The sequence below is a fragment of the Erithacus rubecula genome, assembly GCF_903797595.1.
Source record: "Erithacus rubecula genome assembly, chromosome: 5".
Classification (NCBI taxonomy): Eukaryota; Metazoa; Chordata; class Aves; order Passeriformes; family Muscicapidae; genus Erithacus; species Erithacus rubecula.
This window is the reverse complement of record NC_136687.1, coordinates 57,187,170-57,207,683: the sequence shown is the minus strand read 5'-3', so window position 1 is coordinate 57,207,683 and position 20,514 is coordinate 57,187,170. Positions and strand designations below refer to the sequence as shown.

Here is a 20,514-nt window from a genome sequence, read left to right as displayed (position 1 = left end):
TTAATTCTGTGAGAGTACCACTTGATACTTTAAAGTATTATATAGGCATGACCATTAATTTAGTTACTTCTTAGTTTATGTTATTGGTATGAACAATGCTGTTGGTTTTCTTAATATCACAGAAAAAGCAAACCTGCATGGCCTGTCAGTATTTGCCAGCACTTGCTCAGAAGCACTTGTTCCTTCTGGTTTGACAGCTGAGCTGTTGCAATAAATTAATTTCCCATTATATTTACAATTGCATAATTGTAACCCATGTTGCACTCTGCATGTATTTACACTTTTTCTACTGTAGTTTACGGATTGTTTTCAGGGTTTGGGTTTTTTCTTTTTTTTTTTTTGTTTTGTTTTGTTAGTACTATATATACAGATTCCAAGATGTTCTGGAGTCCTTTTGCTGTCCTACCAACAGCTGTGTAGCCTTCTCAGTGTCAGTTGGAATTTTACTTCTGTGCCTTCTATGCCAGGCCATTAATGAGATTATTGACTGGTATTAAGAGCAGGGCAGACTCCATTACCATGTCCTCCCAGTCTGACAGTGAACTATTGATAACTGCTCTTGGAATATGGATTTCCAGCTTGGCTACTCCCACATTATTGTGACCCAATCTCATCTCCATTCTCTAGTTTGCTTGTAGGAATGTCATGGGAGACTGGGGCAGTCTCAGAGGTCGTTCTCAAAAGTAAAGCAACACCTTGCCACTTTGTTTCACCATCCACTTGTGCAGCTTCCTTTTGCAAAGAAAATTAGATTGGTTTGATGTAATTGATTTTTTTTCACAATTTTTAACCAAGTTACAATCACTAGTATAGAGCCATGTACTGTTCTTCATGCCATTTCCTTTGCTGTTTTGTGTTTGTTTCTTTTTTTGTGCTTTGGGCTGCTTTTGGTGAATTTGATTAGTTTTGTTCAAAAAAATATGCTAGGAGACCATAATATTAAAGAAAAATTAGTAAACTCCAATTATATTGTTCTAGATTGTCCAGATAGACAAATGGATGCTAATTTGTGAAATCCTGTGATATGACACACAGCTGTGGCATCTATTGTAAAGCTGGGGGAATGGTACTGAATATCTGAATTTACATCTCATATAGGTGTGTTTGGTGAATTATGATCCTCATATTGTAAAACAGCTGAATTTTAGGTACAGAAATGCTGTTTCAGCAAGTTAACTTTATTGTAGAACTCGTTATCCCATAATTTTAGACAGTTCTTTAAAACAAGCTTCATGTTTTAAGTCTCAAAAGTTGCTGGAATAAAGTTGCTGCCAAACTGTCAACATGGCCTTTGTGTAGGAGAAATTTCATGTCATAGTAGTCACAAAAAGAGTGATGACCAGCAAAATTCAGAAGTGAGTACCTAGAAATTCAGATTTTTAATCATAAACTCCATGTCTGGTGTAGTAAAATGTTTTAACATATTTAGGATGCAGATATTTGGTTTTCATGAAAGATTTGGTTTTGTGTAAAATTGTTCTAAGACCCATAACAGAAAAATACTTCCCTGAGATTTTTAAAAAATAAAGAAAATATGTTCTAAATTCAATCAAATCTGTGCATGGGAATTGCACAGAAAGGTCCATCTAATATCTGTGATATGCTTCTTTTATAGCCAGCCATGTTTGTATTGAAAAATAAGCAAATAGTTTCAATATCTGCTCTGAGCTCCTTGTGTAGGTGTTTAAATAACAAATTTAGAGTAAGTTATGGATGAAGTCCAAAGGAGAAAGAATGTAGTTAAACATGCAATTCTTTCTTCTTTGTCTGTCAAATTGACCATATGAAAGAATTTGTTATATATATATTTATATGTATGTAAGCAGAGTAACAGGATTTAAAGTACTTTAGAGATGTGAGTTTTAATCCAATGAGATATTGACTCCATAAAATCTATTTATTGATGAATAATGAATCAGCTCTTAATTGTGGCTATCATATGTTTCATTAATCTACTAAATAAATATCTGGACTTTTTATAATTCTCTTTGCTTAATTGTGAATTACTGAGAAGCTTAATACTTTTCTCAAACTAGGAAATGTTTGAAGTATAATCACTTAGAACTTTAACAGAGTGGTTAGACATTGACAGAATTAATTTCTTTATTAATTACCTTCAGAATTCTAATGGAAACCTGCCGAAGTATTTTTCTTAAAATTTAGCAGAATTTTTGGCAGTGTCTTGACAATTTCTTAGTTGGCAATTTCTATATGAGAAATAATGCACATATGACAGATGGAGGGAAACTCATGGGTAGTTAGAAATTATACTTCCCAACAGTCTTGAAAATAATTTCATTGAGATTTGATGAAAAAATGAAATTTAAGTTAATTTAATAGATTAGTACATATTTCTTGAGTGCCATTTAAGTCCCTAACAGCAGAAATAAAGTGTGGCAATATGAGTAAAAGTCTAGACTTCTAGTATGCATTTTTATTATTCTGTTTGACAGGTTATATATAGGCTTAATATTGTTTAATGTAATTGTGAAGTAATTTAGTTTGAAAATTTGGTATCTTATAATAGGGTTAGGGATCTATCATTGTTTCTTGACACCCCATATTATATAACTCTGCTTTAAAGTGCATCAGTTATTTCTAAACAAAAGAAAAAAATAACATTTAATTGCATGAATGAAACAAATATTCTTTTTTTTTGTGCCTGGTGGCCTATATGAAAAGAAATTAGCACTGTTAAACTGACATCCTGTTGGTAGTGCATTTTTGTAGAAAAAATATTTGTAGTGAATTTTCCTTAGGAATCATTTTCATGTGGTATTTTAGTGAAAAATTGTGCTTTAGTTAAGTGCAGAATTTAATATTTTAATAAGAATCCTGATGTGGCAGGTTTTGTTTTTTTTAAAAAGTAAACACTGTTTGATTTATGTTGCTGTTGTCTGTGAGCTCCTTCATCAGTTGTAGTGAAAAGCATGGCAGAATGACTGAAGTATTGCTTAACATAAGGATGTCTCATTTCTACCTTGTGGAAATAGTGAATTCCTGCAGGGAAATTTCAGAAAGTAATTTCCAAACACGAGTCCTAAAACGAGAGTTTCAACAAATCCTGGAGATGTTTTGGCTTTTTCTGTGATATTTAAGCAAAAGAAATGTGGGGCAGTTTTAACATTTCTGTATGTGTGTTGAATGTGGAAAATTTCAGAAGGTGCTCACTCAGCAGAGTTAGGAAAAGTATGAGGCAACCAAAACTTTTAGTTGGAAGGGAAAACCTCCAGAGGAGACAAATCTGAAGTGATTGGAGTCATTTAGCTTGCAAAAAGAGACCCCTGAGGAAGAATGTGCTGATCATGTAAGTCTGTAGTACCTGGAAGGGTGCATAGAAGAGCAAATAAGGAACTAAATTTACTGTGTTTCACAAAATGGGCATTGGGTCCATCCACTGGTTCTAGAACAGCCAAAGGAAAACTTGTGCAGACAAAACTACAGTGTGGAACCCGTGCTTAATGATTTTACAAAACAGAAGCATGGGTTAGCTCAATACTACTTAGCTGTAGGAAGCTGACAGAATATCCATGCAAAGGTTGTATTTCCCTGTGTTAGTCCTTGTCACTGTTCCAGGTGAGATATTAAAGGATCCTTCATTTTAGCCTCTCATGTGTGATCCTGCATCTTCATGTGATGGCTGTGTGAAAACATTAACTCCTTCCTCCTGCCATTCAAAACAAGCAGAAAGTGCATTCATTGTCTGTGCGTGTGATTTGAAGATTTTAAGAAAAAAGAAGACCCACAAATAGAGTTGAGAATGGCAACTACAGTCCTTAACAGTCAAATACATGAAGAATATATATTAACTTTATAAAAATTAATATTTTGTGATTGGATGTTTTTGCCGCTTTTAGGAAAAGCTGTTTTCCTTTACTAATATTATCATTTTCACCTGTATAAAGCCATTGAAAATGGGCTTTAAATACAACTCATTTCCAATGTCCACATGCATCTGTTTGCACTTCCTTTTTCTGTGAGTAAATGCTAGCACATGGCCAAGAGAAGAAAATCACAGAGCAAGGAAGCTCCTTTTGTAGAAATATATCATAATGGTGACAGTGAAAAACTTTCTGAAAACTCATTTCTGGAGTAATGAAAAGCTTTATGAAAAAGTTTCTAATAATCATACTAATAGAAATTACCGATAATTTTGAAGTTTGCAGCATATTGTTTCTGTGTAACCTAATGAAAACAATGTGTTCTAGAAAGCCAAATGCTTTCTGATCTTGAAAGAAACTAATGAATAGCTGTACAGATACATATTTAAAGAAGAAATGAAAGCATTGGTAACATATGTAATGAGCTTGTATTTTAAGTGTTCAGGACCAGGGTATGGTTTCATATTTGTGGTGCGTGCTGCTATCAAATTAGTAGTCCTGTGTCTCTGCCTTTTCTTTGCTGGTTTCTGTGATGGTAAAAACTGTAGCAACCTCAGTGTTACTTTTTTACAAACTTCATTTTTTACGGCGCTTATCCTTGCTACATTCTCGTTCTTTCACTTAGGCGGTGAAATAGTTTCAAATCTCTTTTTTTATCTACTACTTGTGGAGCATTTGGTACAGAAGCACGTTTTTAGCCTAGTTAATTAGGGGGACTATAAACAAAAAGATGTACAATTCAAAGGCAAGCAGTGTTTCACACAAGGATGGAGGTGATAATAGCTTAATTCCTGCTTGATCTTTCCTGTCTTTGCCCTGGCTACTTCGGCTTGACCTTGCCCGCAATCTGATGACCTGGCTGCACTCAGCCCCATGGAAAGCTGCTCATGCCATAGCTGGCCCTGAGGGGCTATCTGAGAGACCACCGAGCCACTGACCCATGTCAGGGCTGCGTTTCACATCTGATCTGCTGAGCTTCTGGACTGGCTGCATCCTCCACCCACGGCAGACAAAGCCACTGAAGCCGTCTTTTTTTTTTTTTTTTTTTTTTTTTTTTTTTTTTTTTTTTTTTTTTTTTTTTCCTTGCACTTGCTGTGTGGAAGACCAATTTTACACCACTCATTTGCAATGAAATACACTTCCTGAAGCAATTACACCTATTGATCCTTTCTTTACAAAGGAAGTAAATTCTCCAATTTAGTGGCTCAATTTTTTTAAATCCGTCAAATTGCCAGGTTTATTGGGTGTATTTAAGTCTCAACATCGAGTTCCACAACAACAAAAAAACCCCAATCAACCTATCTTTAAAATATAGGGCAGAAATATGTGTTACATCCCCATGGATTTTTTCTATTAAGTGTTATACCTGGACATTGCAATTATTTTTATAGAAGTGTGTAAATAAGGTTCTAATCCCATTTATTTAGATAAATTTATGTATTAACTACTGTGTATTTTATGAAATGCATGACAACTTAGGAACTTGCAGGTCTGTTTGCAAAATAAGGAAACAATCCACTTATCCAGGAGAAAATCCTTATGGGTTTGAGTGTAATTTTCCTTCTTAGTATGTTATGTTCAGTTTTGCACTAGAATGTATTATTTTCTGTTTAATAAAATTTTTGTTAAGCCATTAGTATTAATCTGTTTTTCTGAGAAGACTTAGAAATCCCAGTTCTTGTGCTGTTTCTCCTTAGCCATAGTAGAGGTGCCAGGGAGTTGTTAATGCCGAGTTCCAGTCCTGCTCAGCACAGACTTGGAACATCAAAAACATCACTTATTTACAGCAGTGATGATCCTGACAAGGAATTTAGTGCAGACCTTATAACCATCTGAAATCCCTTCCTTTTTTTCTCTTGTGTGTGAAATTTTGTGTGATTCTTCCCTGTAATTTATAGACTGGACACATAATTCAGTAAATTAGCTTTATGTGAAAAAAATATTGACTCAATTCAGCTTTGTGGGTTTTGTGGTGTTTGTTTTTTATGTGGCACACTCCAGGTATTTTAGAATGTACAAAAAATTTAGTTCTGGACATTGACAATCTTAGGTAATAGCCTAAACATTAGGTTCTTAGACCCTTTACATTAGAGAGAATAAGAATATAATGAGTTTCACACTTTTGTAATTAATATCTGTGGTGCTGGTTTCACCCAACTGCCATTTGTGCATGAACACTTTAGAATGTATGTAGTATTAAAATGTGGAAGAATCAGTTTTCCACAACTTTTTTACTGTCATTGATTGTCTGTAGCTTTCCACTAAATGATATCTGTACCATGAGATGTTTGTTACCTTATTTTTCTAACTTTTTCTGTGCATAATATGCAACCAAAACAAATGTTCTGACATTTTTGGTTTATGGCCTGTTGTGTCTTAGTTCTTTCTCATCTTAAAGCATGCTAAGGAGGCATCATATCTACAGGTTTAAATTTTTTAAGTGCAGAAGGGAGATTTCTCCCTTCTAGGGAAGGGGGGGGAATGCCTGTGGGAGAATTTTGTATATTCTCTTAGCTTAATTCCATCCTAATAATTTCTTTTTTAGACGTGGCACAGTGCATCCTCTCACAGGACTTATAACACAGCATTGTTTGTCATTTATCTACAGGAATTGATTCCTGAATTTTATTACCTCCCAGAGATCTTTGTCAACAGCAACAATTACAACCTGGGAGTGATGGATGATGGAACAGTGGTGTCTGATGTTGAACTTCCACCCTGGGCCAAAACCCCAGAAGAATTTGTTCGCATAAACAGGCTGGTAAGAGTTCTGAATCCTATTGTCCAGTCACTTTTGTCTTGCAGGATTCTTCTGAAATTATCTGGATGTTTGCCTGCAATATGTATTTATGATTGACATAGGATTATGTCTGAAATTATCTGAAGATTCAGACTTACAGAAGTAGGAAGCAAAAGGAATATAGTATTACCTAGTTTTTAGAGATGTTAAAAAAAGTTTGTGTGGTTAAATATGCAGATCTTATCCTATTTCTATGTCAGCTCTTGTGGTTCTAAAGAGCTAATAAAATCATCACTCAAGCCTTTACAGAAGGCTTGAAAAAGCTTGTTTAATGATACAAATGTTTGTCACTCCAATGGCTTAAATGTGATTTTGAGGTTTCTTAATTTTAGTGTCCATATAACTACCAAGAGAAATTTTCAAATTTCTGCCACCACTTCCATTAAATTTATATTTTTCAGAGCCTTTTTTTACAAGAAAATGAGGCTAAATTATCCTTTGCCTGTTTCATTTCCAAACCTATGTTGTCCTCTTTTCCTGTTTTGAGAAATGCAGTTTATAGCACTACCTGTCTTCAAGGTGCCCTCTGATTAGTGCAATGAATTATGGAATTAACTGTTACAGAGTCATTGGTGGTGTTTCAGCTCATTCTCAAAAGCTATGTGAGGCTCTTCTCAAAATGAAGGAATTCTGCATTGGTAGCATTCTGAAATAAATAACAGAAGATTTTCCTAGTGAATCTTGAAATATGAGGCTGCAGTTTTCATGTGGTAGCCAGCTAACTGGGAAATACTGAATGAAGGTGTAGAAACTATCAAAGACCTTTCAGATACCAGATGTATCAACAGCCTGATATTCCTAAGTTAGGAAATGGGGAGCAAAGAAGTTCTGTTGTTGGTGGCTTCATAACACTGGAGAACCTTCACATCAGAAAAAATCTGTGGTTCAGAAGTTAATTAGAATATTTTGCTCTGCATTTTTACTGGTGACATGGTGCCATGGTTTTCAGAATTGTTGTGTAGCCTGCAGGCAGTGTTACATGCACCATAATAATCACAAAGAATGTTGAGTGGGTTTTGTGTTTTCCTTCATCCATATGTATGTGCAAATTTTATTTAAATGAGATATGAAATGCAGTAACATTTAGCAGGACTACTTGGGAAACTGTATTGAAACTCAGCTTTTGATCTCACAGCTGTAGTGGTAGGTAGGGGAGGTAGCCTGACACCTCTATGGATTTGACATGTGCTGGTGCTTCAGAATAACCTGGGAAATGCAAAGCTGTATTCTTGAGCACACTTGTCAAAGGCACATGGTGGCCTTGATCTCTCACAACTCTGGTGCTTTAGCTTTTGCATTGAAATATACTTTTATTCTGTTAGTTACAGATCTGGCTTTCCCCACTGTGAAGCTATTCTCAAGTTCCCTTCCTCCTTGTCTAAGATGTTAGCTCTCATTTTTTTTTCCTTGTTTCAAGCCTTGGGCCAGGTTTTTCTCACCCTCACCTCTCTATATGCTCCTACCATTCCCTCATTCTTCCTTCATTTCCCAATCTGCTGCTCCTGTCTGCCTTTCTTGCAGCTCTTTTTAATATCTCTCACTTGTGCAATATTCTCAGTGTGAACTTTTACAGTTTTCAAGTATTAATTGGACAGAAAAAAAATTTGAGTCTGTTTTTAAGGCTTAAGCTAATTACAAAAGTAAGAAATAATTTATCGAGTGTTGGTATTATATGTGCCAGACATCATCCAAAGCATGTCCAGTGTTACCAAAAGGGTGGGACCTACAGCTGTAGGTCTGTTTCTGTAATTAAGATACCAAGTTCTGGTCAGCCTGGTAGCATTAAATTTAAACCTCTGTGCCAGTGAATTACATTAACTGCTTCTGTCTGACATAGTTAAACTTATTCTGATGGTGGTGGGCCTGGCAGGTGTGGATGATGCTCTCTGTGATCTGCCAGTTTTGCCATGGAATAACACTGAGAAAAACTACATGCAAATATATAATTGCTTTTCCTTGGTAATATTTGGTGGATTGAATACCATCAGCATAATTTCTTTTCAAGTAGAATAGGTGTGTTTAGGAAGAATTCTTAAAGCTCAGATCCACACTAACATAATCAAGAAAATCTTTCTACAATGTGGCATGGACTGATATATTCAGCTAACATTTCCTTGCTGCCTCCTGGTTCAGACAAAATAGGGATTACAGTATTCCAAGTGCTCATTTTGAAAGCTATGACACACAGATATTTTTTTTTCCCCTTTGCATTTGAGTTTACCTCCTTAAGTCCCCAGATCTTATACAATGATTGGAGCTCATGAAATGCATACTACTTTGATCTGTGACCTTTTTGTGGTGCTAATCGGGTTCCTGATATCATTATACCTTGCTCATTAATCATATTTCCTGCAGCCCGTCAGGCAGCCAGACAGCCCAAGCCCCTGTTTGCAGCCTCGTGTTGGCAGCTTTCTGCTTTTCCAGATTATTACGGTGTGATACTTCAGCTTCTCATAACCAGACCCACATCAAGCTGTGTGCTACAATTAAAGTCAGATGGTCCTCAGGTTGAGCAGGGATATTCTGTTGCAGCTGTCTGTCTTTCTGGAACAGAGCAGCTCGGGGAACAGATGATATGTAGGACAGTGCATAAAAACAGCTTGTACAGTACTGGGTCGATAGCAGGGGTTCAGAGCATTAATTGACAGGCTGAGAGCTGATTTAGAAGTGATTTCCAACCTATTTTTAATTCCATAAAGTGTGTATTTTAATTGAAATAGGTGGTTGCATTTCCTCTGTGTTTGCTCTGAGAGAAAAAGCAGAATGGTGCATAATTAAAACTGGATTTTGATTGATGGAATGTCATCATGAGCTAAATGGTAGCATCAGGATATCATTCTAAGCAATACAAAGAACCCCAAAGTACATCTGTTGCTTCTGCATATAGTTGGTATTTGGTATTAGTCTGTGATAGTACAGTAATAGCAGAAGTGGGTGTGGGGGGGGGTAGGGTATTTGTCTCTGAGACAGTCCAGATTTTGATATAAAAGTGACTGGTTTTTTACTATTCTGAAATCCTATTATATACCTCTACAGCTCAGGCATACTATGTTTAGTGCCATGGAATAGCTTCTAAGACATTTGAAAATATTTTTCAGTTTATACAGTTAACAATAATTGCAATACTGTCTAAATCCATTATTTGATGAATATGTGTGTAATAAGAATGATAATATTAGCTTAATAAGAGTAAAAACCCCACAGTTTTAAACAAGAAAAAATTATAGTTCCTCCCCCAATAAAACAAAACAAAAAAAAAATCTCAAATGCAATATGATGTTGTATCCTTACTTTACTATTTCCACATTGTGGTATCTTTAGGCCTTTAGTATGTAAGTAAAGAGGAGGATGCAAACTTCATCTGATACCTAATAAAAAAATACCAAGCTACTTTTGGTTCTCCCATGCTTCTGTAGGAAATAGGAATGGCAAGTAAACTTGGGAGAATATAAAGAGAGAGATGCTCAGATGTGGTTTAGATACAGAAGTCCTAAACAAAACCTTCAGCAGCAGTTGTCAGACATTGAAACAGACATAACCTTTAAAACTTAGATTTTAGTAGCATCTTTTCTGTGCTTCACAGTCATAATTGTGTTTTGTGCTCTCCTTTAGAACAGTTTTCTGTTTTAGAAATTTTATGTGTTGGACCTAGGGATATTTACTACGTTCAAGCTGATAGAAATTTTAAATGCCCTTTGCATGCATGAGAAAGTAGACATTTACAAAGACCAGGTGCAACCCAGGTAAAAAAAAATACATGCTTCCCACTGATAATTAGGAATAGGTAGAAATCCCAATAAGGAAGTTCTGTTCTGAATGGTAATCTAATCTATTTTGTCCTGTCATTGAAAGTTGGATGTCTGAATTGGGAAGAATTAATTTAAAACTATTAATCAGCAAATAATAACTAAATTTCACACAGCTTTGATGAGCCTCAGCTTTTTGAGAATTAGATTGCTTCAATGATAATGAAGTCATTGAGGTCTGTCAAGACAGCTTTCCACAATATATCTCAATTGTATTTTAGTGTTTTATTGCAGTGTTACTCCTTTCGTGATTAGGGATTTATTAATTTCATTCAATGCTGGGGAAAATGCAAGACAAATTAGAAAAGTGATGAGATTACTGTGCTGGACTGAAAGTTTTGAAATCCAATTTTCAAATAATTGAAAATGTAGTATTTGGAGTCTGGGATGCTTTCTGAAACAAATGAAATCCTTAAATACATAAAGATGATAAACACAAAAGTAACCCTGGCAGAAAAGCAGAATGGAGAGGAAGGGTAGGGCAGCCATTTGCCCCAATACAAATTGTAGTGGGGCACAATGGTCAATATTAAGAACCCTCTAAAGTAAGAAGAAATCTATAGTGAGAATTAGAGGATCATTATCAGTCAATATGGGGCATTACATTTTAGCACCAGCAGCTCCACCTAACACCAGGCAACACTGGAAAAGCAACATCACCTGCCAACTGCCACACAAGGCTCAGAACTGCAGGTTTTGTGAGTTGGATGAATAAACAAACTTGGTTTTGAAAACATAATGCTACTTTCAGTCTCTTAAAACTATTGCCATTAGTCAAATGTAGATACTGAGTTAAAGCCTGTAACTTGGAATGGACTGTATTTTTTTCTGTTAGCTTGGAAAAATCTCTCTGTGGTGTTTTTCTTGGTTACACAGCAGGATATTTGAAAATGTGTTACAGCAAATCATAATGTGATATGATCTATGTGAATTTAGGCTTAGAAGTGGAGATGGCTACTAATAGATTGCTAGATCATTGGTTGTGTATTCTTGATAACAGCTGACTGATTCAATATGGTAAAAACATTAGAGAGCAGGAAAGTGTAAAGTGTAAACCAAGCTTAACCAGCAACATCAGAGTTATCTGTGCAGCACCTAGTTTGACATTCTGAGTATCAATTCATAGAGTTGGATGAGGTCTTAAAAAGCTGGAATGCTGATGGAGCTGTGTACACTGAGCAATGAAGATGCTTCCAGCAATCTGAGCTGATGTGGGATGTTCACAGAGTTTGAGAGTTTTGATATCAGTTCTTTCAGACTCTGAACTGCTACTTCTATTTCTGTTCCTATTTCACAAGTGATTTATTGAAGTGATTTCACAAGTGATTTCTTTGAAGATTATAATCTATTTACGAAATAAGATCTATGCAATATTCTCTGAATGGAGGATGTCTATTAATTCTACAAGTACTATAATTTTTAGAAAAAATCACTTTCATAAATTATTATAGAAATGTATCTATAAAAGTAGTCTGTAATTTGCAAATACTTCTATTTTTATGCTATGAATATGTATAATGCAATTAAAATAGGTGCATGTTAATGCAATTAAAATAGCTATATGTTTAAACATAACTATTGCCAGTGAATCTTAAAGCACCATGCTACATTCATTTTGTTATTTCAAGATGTAATTATGAAAAAGGTTTTGTGCAGGAGGTAAGGGTCCTTGTATCAGGCAAAATAGCCCTTTCCATCCATAGAAATCTCAGAAATGTAGCAGTCTAATTCCAGTCAGGAATAGTATTCTTTAGCAGAGTTGGGTGTGGAAGGTCCAGTCTGCTGGCATATTGGATTTCATCAGTATTATAGAAGGTAGATATTGTTTAATGCTTTTTTTCCTCTCCCTCAGCTATGGAACCAAGGCAGCTCTGGGAAGCACAGGGGCTCCACTGTGTGTGCACTTAGCAGGCAGAGGGGCACAGGGGGTCCCTTAAACAGCTGAAGGGAATATGGGCTGGTGTGTGAATGAAGCAGCAGGATTCCTCCTTTCCTGGAGAAACACTTCCATGACTGCAATGTGCAGTTCTAGTGGCTGTCTGGTTTTCCCTTTCAGTTTTTCCATGGGGAATACCAGCACTGGCTTAAAGCTGTGTGAGCTTGTGCATTTGAGCTAAGTGGTGCATTGGTAAATCTGTATTCCTGCACCACTCAGGGTCATCTCCTGCCAGCTCAGCACACACATAATTTCATCATCTCTGTTTGCAGAGGATTTTTTGCACTTTTATAATTACTTCCTAAAAGTTACAACCTTTGGTTTTGACACAGAAACATTTGTATGCAAATATAAAAAAACCTGGGTAATTGTAACAAGTCTTTTGATTTAATTATATAATGTACAGATCTGATTATTAGCATAGAAGTGGAGGGGAATGAGACTTTTTTTTTCACTCACACTGAAGCACCTTATTCAGATCTGAGATGAAGATGAGTGTAGAATAACCTGAGCAATGCCAGAATAACCACACATAGGAGAAATTGGTGCAGATGAAAGCCTAATCTGTGTGTATTCTGGAGGGAAAATTTAAAAAGTCATTCAATACTAGACGTTTTTGAAATGTAAAGAGGAATTATTTCTAAGGAAATGTGATAGATGGCCTATTAAGAAAGATTCTGAAAATCTGTGAATAAAAAGTGTAGAACTAATTTTTCTGTGTGTACAATTGACTCCCTGTGTATAATAATAAATTATTTTTATTGAAGTGCCATCTAAGAAATACGGTCAGAAATTCATGTTTATTTAAATTCAGTTCTGTTGGAATAGTGGCTTTATTAATTTTCATGTATGAATTTCTATTGATTTAATTTGTAAAGAAGACTACTATATAGAGACAGTCAAATATATTTAAGAACATGAGGGAAGTAATTAAAAATGAACTCAGGCTGTGTTTTTGAACAGAAGGTAAGAATTCAGTTTGGGTTTTATAGTACAGCAAAATAGGTCAATATTGGGAGATGGGATTTGCATAATATACATGAGGAATACACTGGAGAGATGCATCTGTAGGACAAAATTAATATATAATAAAATACATGTGATGATGGAAAGAAACTGGGGTTTTTTTGCCTTTTCAATGAAAACAGTAACCTAGGTGGTGGATCATCATTTGCTAGTCAAAAGCATTGGTCTTTTGGATTTTCTATCCAATCCAGTTATGTAAATAGGAAGAGGAAGCAGAGTTTGTAAAATGTTTTTTTCTTAGCATTTCCTTCTTCACATTGTTTGCTATTCCTACCATGTCTTTAATTGCATGCACATTACTTTATAGAAATTATAACCAAACTCTGGACTTCAAGAATGTAAACAGTATAAAATTATTTTTAAAAGTACACACGTTTGCCTTTCAATAATTTCTGGAAGTGGGATAGATGCCACTGAATGAAGAAAACTTAATGGAACCATAGACAGTCTGTCTTTTCTATTGTGAAAAAAATAGTTAAGCTGGTTTCAAATTTTGTCACACTTCATAATTTTAAAAATTTAAGACCTTTAATAAGGCTAGCGTAATTCTCTCATCTTTAAAAACCCCATAGCCTATCACATTCTAAAAATAATTTTAATTAATTTCTGATTGTTAGGACACCATACATTTATTTATGAATGTCTGTAATTTATAATTACAGAAGTGTAATATGTCTGTTTTAGTGAAGTCTGAAACTAAATAAGGTGAGCAGGAATAAAACTAAAAGGTACAAATACTTTAAATGAGAGCAAAATTTAACAAGGAGATTAAACAGTAAGAAAAACCTAGATATATCTATAAGAGTCAAAAGGAAACAAAGCCTAAACTAAAAGTAGGGACTTCAGAGAGTGTTGGGGTATGCAGATTTTCTAACGAAGTAAGAGAATTTACCATGGCAAAGATAAATATTAAAACATGGAGGAGACTGTTATAGAGTTGGCAAAGATTATAAAATGTTGAATAATAACACAGTTTGAGTAGATACAGTAAAAAAAAACAACAAAAAAAAAATACCAAACTAAAGTAGGTATATTTGCTTTGATTTAAAAAAAAGATTGGAAGCAATCTAGACAATTAAATTTGCTTTCAGCTCTTTTGTTGTGTGATGTTGTAGAACTGGTGTTTGAAAGCAAGTCCATGGAGGACATTAAAGTTATTACTGTGTGAAATGAAGTGGTAAACAATTGTGCTGGAGCCACTGCCCCATTTAACAGGTGTTCACTAAATCTGTCTGTCTTCTTTGTCTGTTCTGCAAATGCTGTGCCTGGACTGATACCACTGAAAATGTATCAAGAATTTTGATGAACATGTAAAAATTGCTTCACAAGCTCATTAGTAGTAAGGGGGGAAAGAAGTTTGAAAGAGATGGCAGTTTCTTACTCCATTTACTGAAATGTACAGTCTGTGATTGGAAGTTGCCTTGCCAAGAAATTCCCAAGTTGTTCCTCCTGTAAGGAGATCAGAACTTGAATACAATGAATGTACTGGTGAGAGTCCTGGTAGGATATGGTGGTGTTTGATTTGTTTTGGTGTCTGTTTATGGATCATAGGGGGAAACATGCTGCTAAACTTGAATTTGGTGGGTAGCTCAAAATGAAGTATTGGTAATAGAGTCAGTATACAGAGGGGTTTCCATCCTAAGTGTTGGAAAAGGAAGTGAGATTTTGGTAATAACTGCATACATGGAGCTGTGGTTTGCAGCTGAAGAAGGGGAGGGGCTGAGGAAACCTGACCATCTGTGCCCTACATGGAAGGATACAAAGAAAAGTCAGCTGAGGCTTTGCTTTCAGTGCTTTTCCCTGGCAAGACTCCACTCCTGGGATGAGGAACAGTAATGTTGCTAAAACCATCTGGGGTACAGAGAAAGCTTATGGCAATGATATGGATGTAGGAAGAACTGTGTGAGGAAAGAGTTTCTTATTCCTAGAAGAGAGGAGATAAGAAAGGGTGTAAGAAAACATTACATTATTATATACAGTACTGAGAAGGTGCATTAGGAAATAACATTCTTTATTTCATAACATGAGGACATAAAAGTTATGCATGAAGAGATACATTTAGCCTTGCTATGGGGTAGTACTTTTCCAAAAGTGTATAATTGATCTCAGCAATTTAAGAACAACACTCAGAAATCAGAAAGGGACATCTATACAAGTAAAAAGGCACTTATTACATGTTTTGTAGTACATAAACTATGAAATTCAAGATCTTAACATTCAGCAATTAAGACAAATTCAGAGAAATATATGACAAATGGTACTCACCTCTTCTTGCTCTGACAAATAAAAGTATGTTTTTCTTAACCTTACTAAATTAATAATGTTTTAGTCATTAGAACAGCTCTTTAGGCTTTATAGAAATAAAAATCCGAAGACATGGTTCCAAATCTTGGGGGCTGTAGCTAAGGAGAGCTCCCCACCTCTTCCTATCCCTCACCAAATTTCCCCAACTGTATCTTTGTTCAGGAACAGATGTTTGTGAAGCTGTACTTTAAACTGAAATTACATTAAAAAAGCTTTTTTTCTAACAAAAGTTACTATGTTAGTGACGTGACTTACAGATTTTCCTGCCACTACTGCCACTTGCCCAGAAAATGGCATAGTCAGCTGTGCTGCAGTGGAAGCACAAACATTCTGGGGTGGAAACCTCAAACTGTTTGCTGTGTTGAGGTTATCTCATTAGGCAGCAGCCAGCAGTGTGGGTTTGAGGAGCTAGTCAGGCTCTGGTTATCCCCGTTCCTGGTCCCAGGTGGAGGATAGCAGCTCTGTGCTCTGCAGGGAGTATCCAGGAAGGGCAGTGTCAGGCTCCTGGTGATTATGTGCCTTTGCAAAAGCAGTGGGTGGAAACTGATGAAAAAGGTTACTGCACCCCAGCCCATCTGCTCAGCATCAGCCTCCTGCTAGATGGTCCCTCACATCTGCCAGTTGTTACCCTTTAATTGGAAGTTCAGGTGTAACCCTTTTGGTTTAAGGAGAGGCCAAGCTATAGCCCATCATTCAAGAAAAGAGAATGTACTTAGCACAAAAAAAAAAATGCAGGTTTTTGACAATCCAGGCCATGCTCACAGGAATCATAAATGTGCTGGGCAGTTGGTTCCTTTGGTCAGATGGTTGATCCACTCTTAAATGATAAAACTGAGAGTTCTTTTTCCAGTTTCTCTCTGTGAAGGAAATCGAGCAGCCCCAAATCTCTTGGGCTGTAATTTTTATTCTCAATCATTATGAGTTAAAAGGCTGCTCGTGCTAGCTACAAAGTCCCCGTTTAAGTAAATACTTGCTGATCTATTGATCTGTATTAGTACCATTTGTGAGGTATAGAGTCAACCAGAGAACCAAATCAAATAAAGGGCCACTTTTAGTTTCCTTATTTCATGTTCGAATAGCCACAAATACTCTATAGTCTGCAATTTAAACCAGTACAATTGTTCTAGTTTTGAAGCATGAAGTGAAGGACCATTAGGAAAAAATGTCAGAGGCAGAGTTTCTCCTGCTTGTGCTCACCTGATCCTTTCCAGGTTATTTTAAATACTTAATGTTTTGGCTGCCTATCTAGGATTAGTTTGGCTGAAATATGTTAGGGAGCCCTCATTTGCCAATGTCTGTAGCAGATCTGAGGAATAGAATTTTGGAAGGGGAAACTTTACTAAGCAACAGAGAGCAGGTATATCTTCCATTAATGTAGCTGCTTTGTAGGAGGATAGTGGAGGGTATATCTATAGAAAGATAATATTTATGTAACTTGTAAGGCTCTAAATCCAAGGCAACCTGCCTTATTTCTCTTTGAGAGAAATTTTCTTTAACACTCAAGTTTCAAAATAAATCTCCAGTACAAAAATTACATGAAATCTCAACTTTCTTTTTTTCATTCTGAAATATTACTTCCTATTTGGATTTTATTTAGGTAGACTAGTGTTGTTAATAAAAAGCAACTGCTTGTAAAGCAACATGAAACATATTATTAATAGTAAAAGTATAATGGCATTCAAATAGATTGTATGCAGACAAAATTCTGCATTGATAAAGTGACATAATATATACTTGTGAGGTCACTTGTGTTTGTCCTTATCCAAATGGAAAGAATTTTCTAAACTACAGTTAAATGTTGGACCTGATCCAAGTTAGTTGTTAGTGAGAGTTGAACTGGGCTCATAAAAACACGAAAGGTTCAGCAGCATGCAAGTAGTTTAGAGGAAGTTGATTTTAAAATATTAGGAAACTCAAGTGGGTTTAGTTTTGCAATGTGTAGAATGAAAATAATGCTGGTAGCTTCATTTATGATGTTTATTTTTAATTAATAAAGCCCCCAATATTCCCCATTGTTTAAAGGAGAAAAAAAACCTGCACATGCCAAAACAAGACATGTGTAATTGTTTTGAGGATGTTCCCAACCACATGATAGAATAAAAATAATGCAAAGTATCTTGTTTCTAAAAATCTCTGAAAAAAAAAATTACAAATGTACAGCAGGAGAGTCCTTAAGTGCAGTGAAGCCTCCTAATTGTTGCTGACATTATCTCTTGCCATCTGCTTTCTGAGGCAGAATAAGAACTTTGTAATGAGGATTAGGAGTGGAGGACGGTGAAAACAGGCTCCAGGAGCTGCTGGAGAGTTCTCTGCTTTCATAATAAATCACAGGATAACTTTTTTAACAGCAGGCTTTTCATAATATATTTTGCCTAAACTAATATAAATAACTAAAGAATTAAAATTTGCTTCATAGTCTCAAAAATGTTTGACTTCCAGTCATGACTTTATTAAGTCTTTCTCTAAGATATTAAAAGCATGTGAGGCAGCCTTTACTGCATGGACTTGGATGTCTGCACTGTCAATATCCTCCCTTCAGTGATGCAAGCCCATCATGCAGGCACACCCTTGGGCTGTGTGTACACAAGAATTAAACCATGAGTAAAAGCCATTCCAAAGCTGCACACAAACTTAGCTCACATCAATTTTAAGCCCAGTTTCGCTGTCAGTGCTGACAGATCCAAGCTCTCTTCAGATTTTTGGCAGATTGTGTTCCTTTCTGCTTTCATTCGTGTTTGTTGAACTGTGCCCCAGTTGCAGTTTGCCCTGTGTGGATTAGTGCTCTAGAATAATTTTAGAAGAAAGCAACATTTAAGTTTATTCTTTAGGGTTTGGGTGTTTCTTTCCCAAATATGTAGGGAAGTTTCTTTTGCCTTGTTTTAACCACGAGTAACCACTTAATGAGAAATTTTGCTTTGTGCTGGGATTCCTCCCATGGGACATGTCACCTAAACTGATTGTGACCCATTTATAGGCCCTTGTCCCCAAGGTATAAGGTGTAAGGTGTAAGCAGTGTGCTGACTTGTGTTGTTTTTGCTACCATTTTGATATTTGACATTGTGGCTACTGACATGAGCTGGGCTGTGCACTTGAAATGAATAAATCCTGTGTACCCAGCATCAATTTTGTTTCTGGCTACATCAGCACAGTCACATTAGCTCAGTTTTATTTCCAGTGCTTTAAATCCTGCTGATTTGGATTTGTTTTATGCTCCCTTGCCCTGCAGCATATATAAACATTATCCTCAGTGTGGTTGGGCTGGTGATGTGCTTGGGGATCAGATAAAACTGCCTGGCAAGCTGGGTCTTGCCAGATGGCCATCTCTGGTTTCTGTCAGTTTTGTCACTTCCCTAACAAGAGCAAGTCCCAGTGCAGGAGGAAGGTAAGGGATGTATTCCATTGGTGTGAGCCACAGGGTTTCCTGGAGATGGATGCTTCTTCTGTAATCACACATCTCTGACTGAAACATTCCCCTTTTTCCTGCTCCTTTCATCAAGAGGTTTAGGATGTAACAAGAAGTGAGAGAGTAAAGGAGAAAAACCCAACTGAAGTAGCCCCTAAAATTTATGTTTGTCAGGTACAGTTATAGACTGCAATGAAATGTCACTTACAGGGGTCTTCCAGCCCAAAGATCACTTTCTTCAAAGAGGCTAAAAAGGGTGGTGTCCCATGAATAGTGACAGTGGAGCTTGCTGGCAGAAAGCTGTAGTACAGGCAGTGAAGCAGAGAATTTCACCAAAAAAATTAATGCAAAATTCTACAGAGGAATCAACAGATATGGCCATATATGTTTAGTTTTTCTGAGGGTTTTTTTTGTGATATCTGTAAACACAAAAATGATCGGGGTATGGGTGGATTGATAAATGGAGACAGCTTTACTGTTTCCAGTGGTTCCATGGAGATCCTAATTCAGGAGCCTGAAATGAAATCTATTTGATATCTTCCTGAAATGTTAGGTTCATGTACTAGGTATGAAGTTTTTAATGAGCTCTAATAAGAGCTAGAAGATTAAGACAACTTTGGTCTCCACAAAGGACTCGATCCTGAAGTACCTTCTTCTAAAAAGAAAAAGGGTGCAAATTTTTTTTGTAACAATAATTTATGGGAAATGCAGGTGCTGCAATTATTTTTAATAAGTAAATTTTGGACGCAAACATTCAGATGGCATAAAAGGATGGAATTTTATTCTCAGTAAAAGTGTTTGTATAACCTTACAAACAATGACTTACAGGCTCTTGTATGTTCTATATGATATGAAAACACTCAGACTGATAAAAATAGTCTTTCATAATTTAAAAACTGAAGCCACTTTGCTAAAGTGTAGAACTTAATTTCTGGGTCACATGTGATGTGATTTTACTAGAAATACCTTCTGATTGCATTTGCTACTAAGATGAATGTTGCTTCTGTTTTCATTGTCTTTCAAAATTCTTTTTGGGATTTAAAATGTTAGGATCTGTGAAATTAAAGTTCTTATTTTCAGGAGATAGTTGTATTTCTTTATTGCCTTAATGTAAAATCCTAGTGGTCTTCATTAACAGAAAAAGTAACTGAAAGACATGGCATTTTTAATATGACATTTGAGACCAGATCTGCCTCTTTCACTTATCTGATCACTTCATGCATGTTAGCTTTCCATCTTTCAAGCAGTGGGCTGTAAGCAAATTTCAGGAATTTTTAATGTTCTTGGAGAAGGCTGTACATTTGTGACCCAAGGATTAGTAGATAGAGGGTAATACCTCTTAATTTGGGGTCATGAAT

The 20,514-nt window shown here is 36.0% G+C and overlaps 1 protein-coding gene across 6 annotated transcripts in view; it reads left to right on the top strand.

The window, feature by feature from the left end:
- The window catches only part of LRBA (LPS responsive beige-like anchor protein), a 357,069-nt gene that overhangs the window by 260,947 nt on the left and 75,608 nt on the right, over positions 1–20,514 (top strand). For all 6 annotated transcript variants that reach the window (XM_079306956.1, XM_079306953.1, XM_079306954.1 and 3 more), the window contains one exon: positions 6,490–6,642. In XM_079306956.1, coding sequence (XP_079163082.1) covers positions 6,490–6,642 — 153 coding nt within the window. The remainder of the gene's footprint in view (positions 1–6,489; positions 6,643–20,514) is intronic.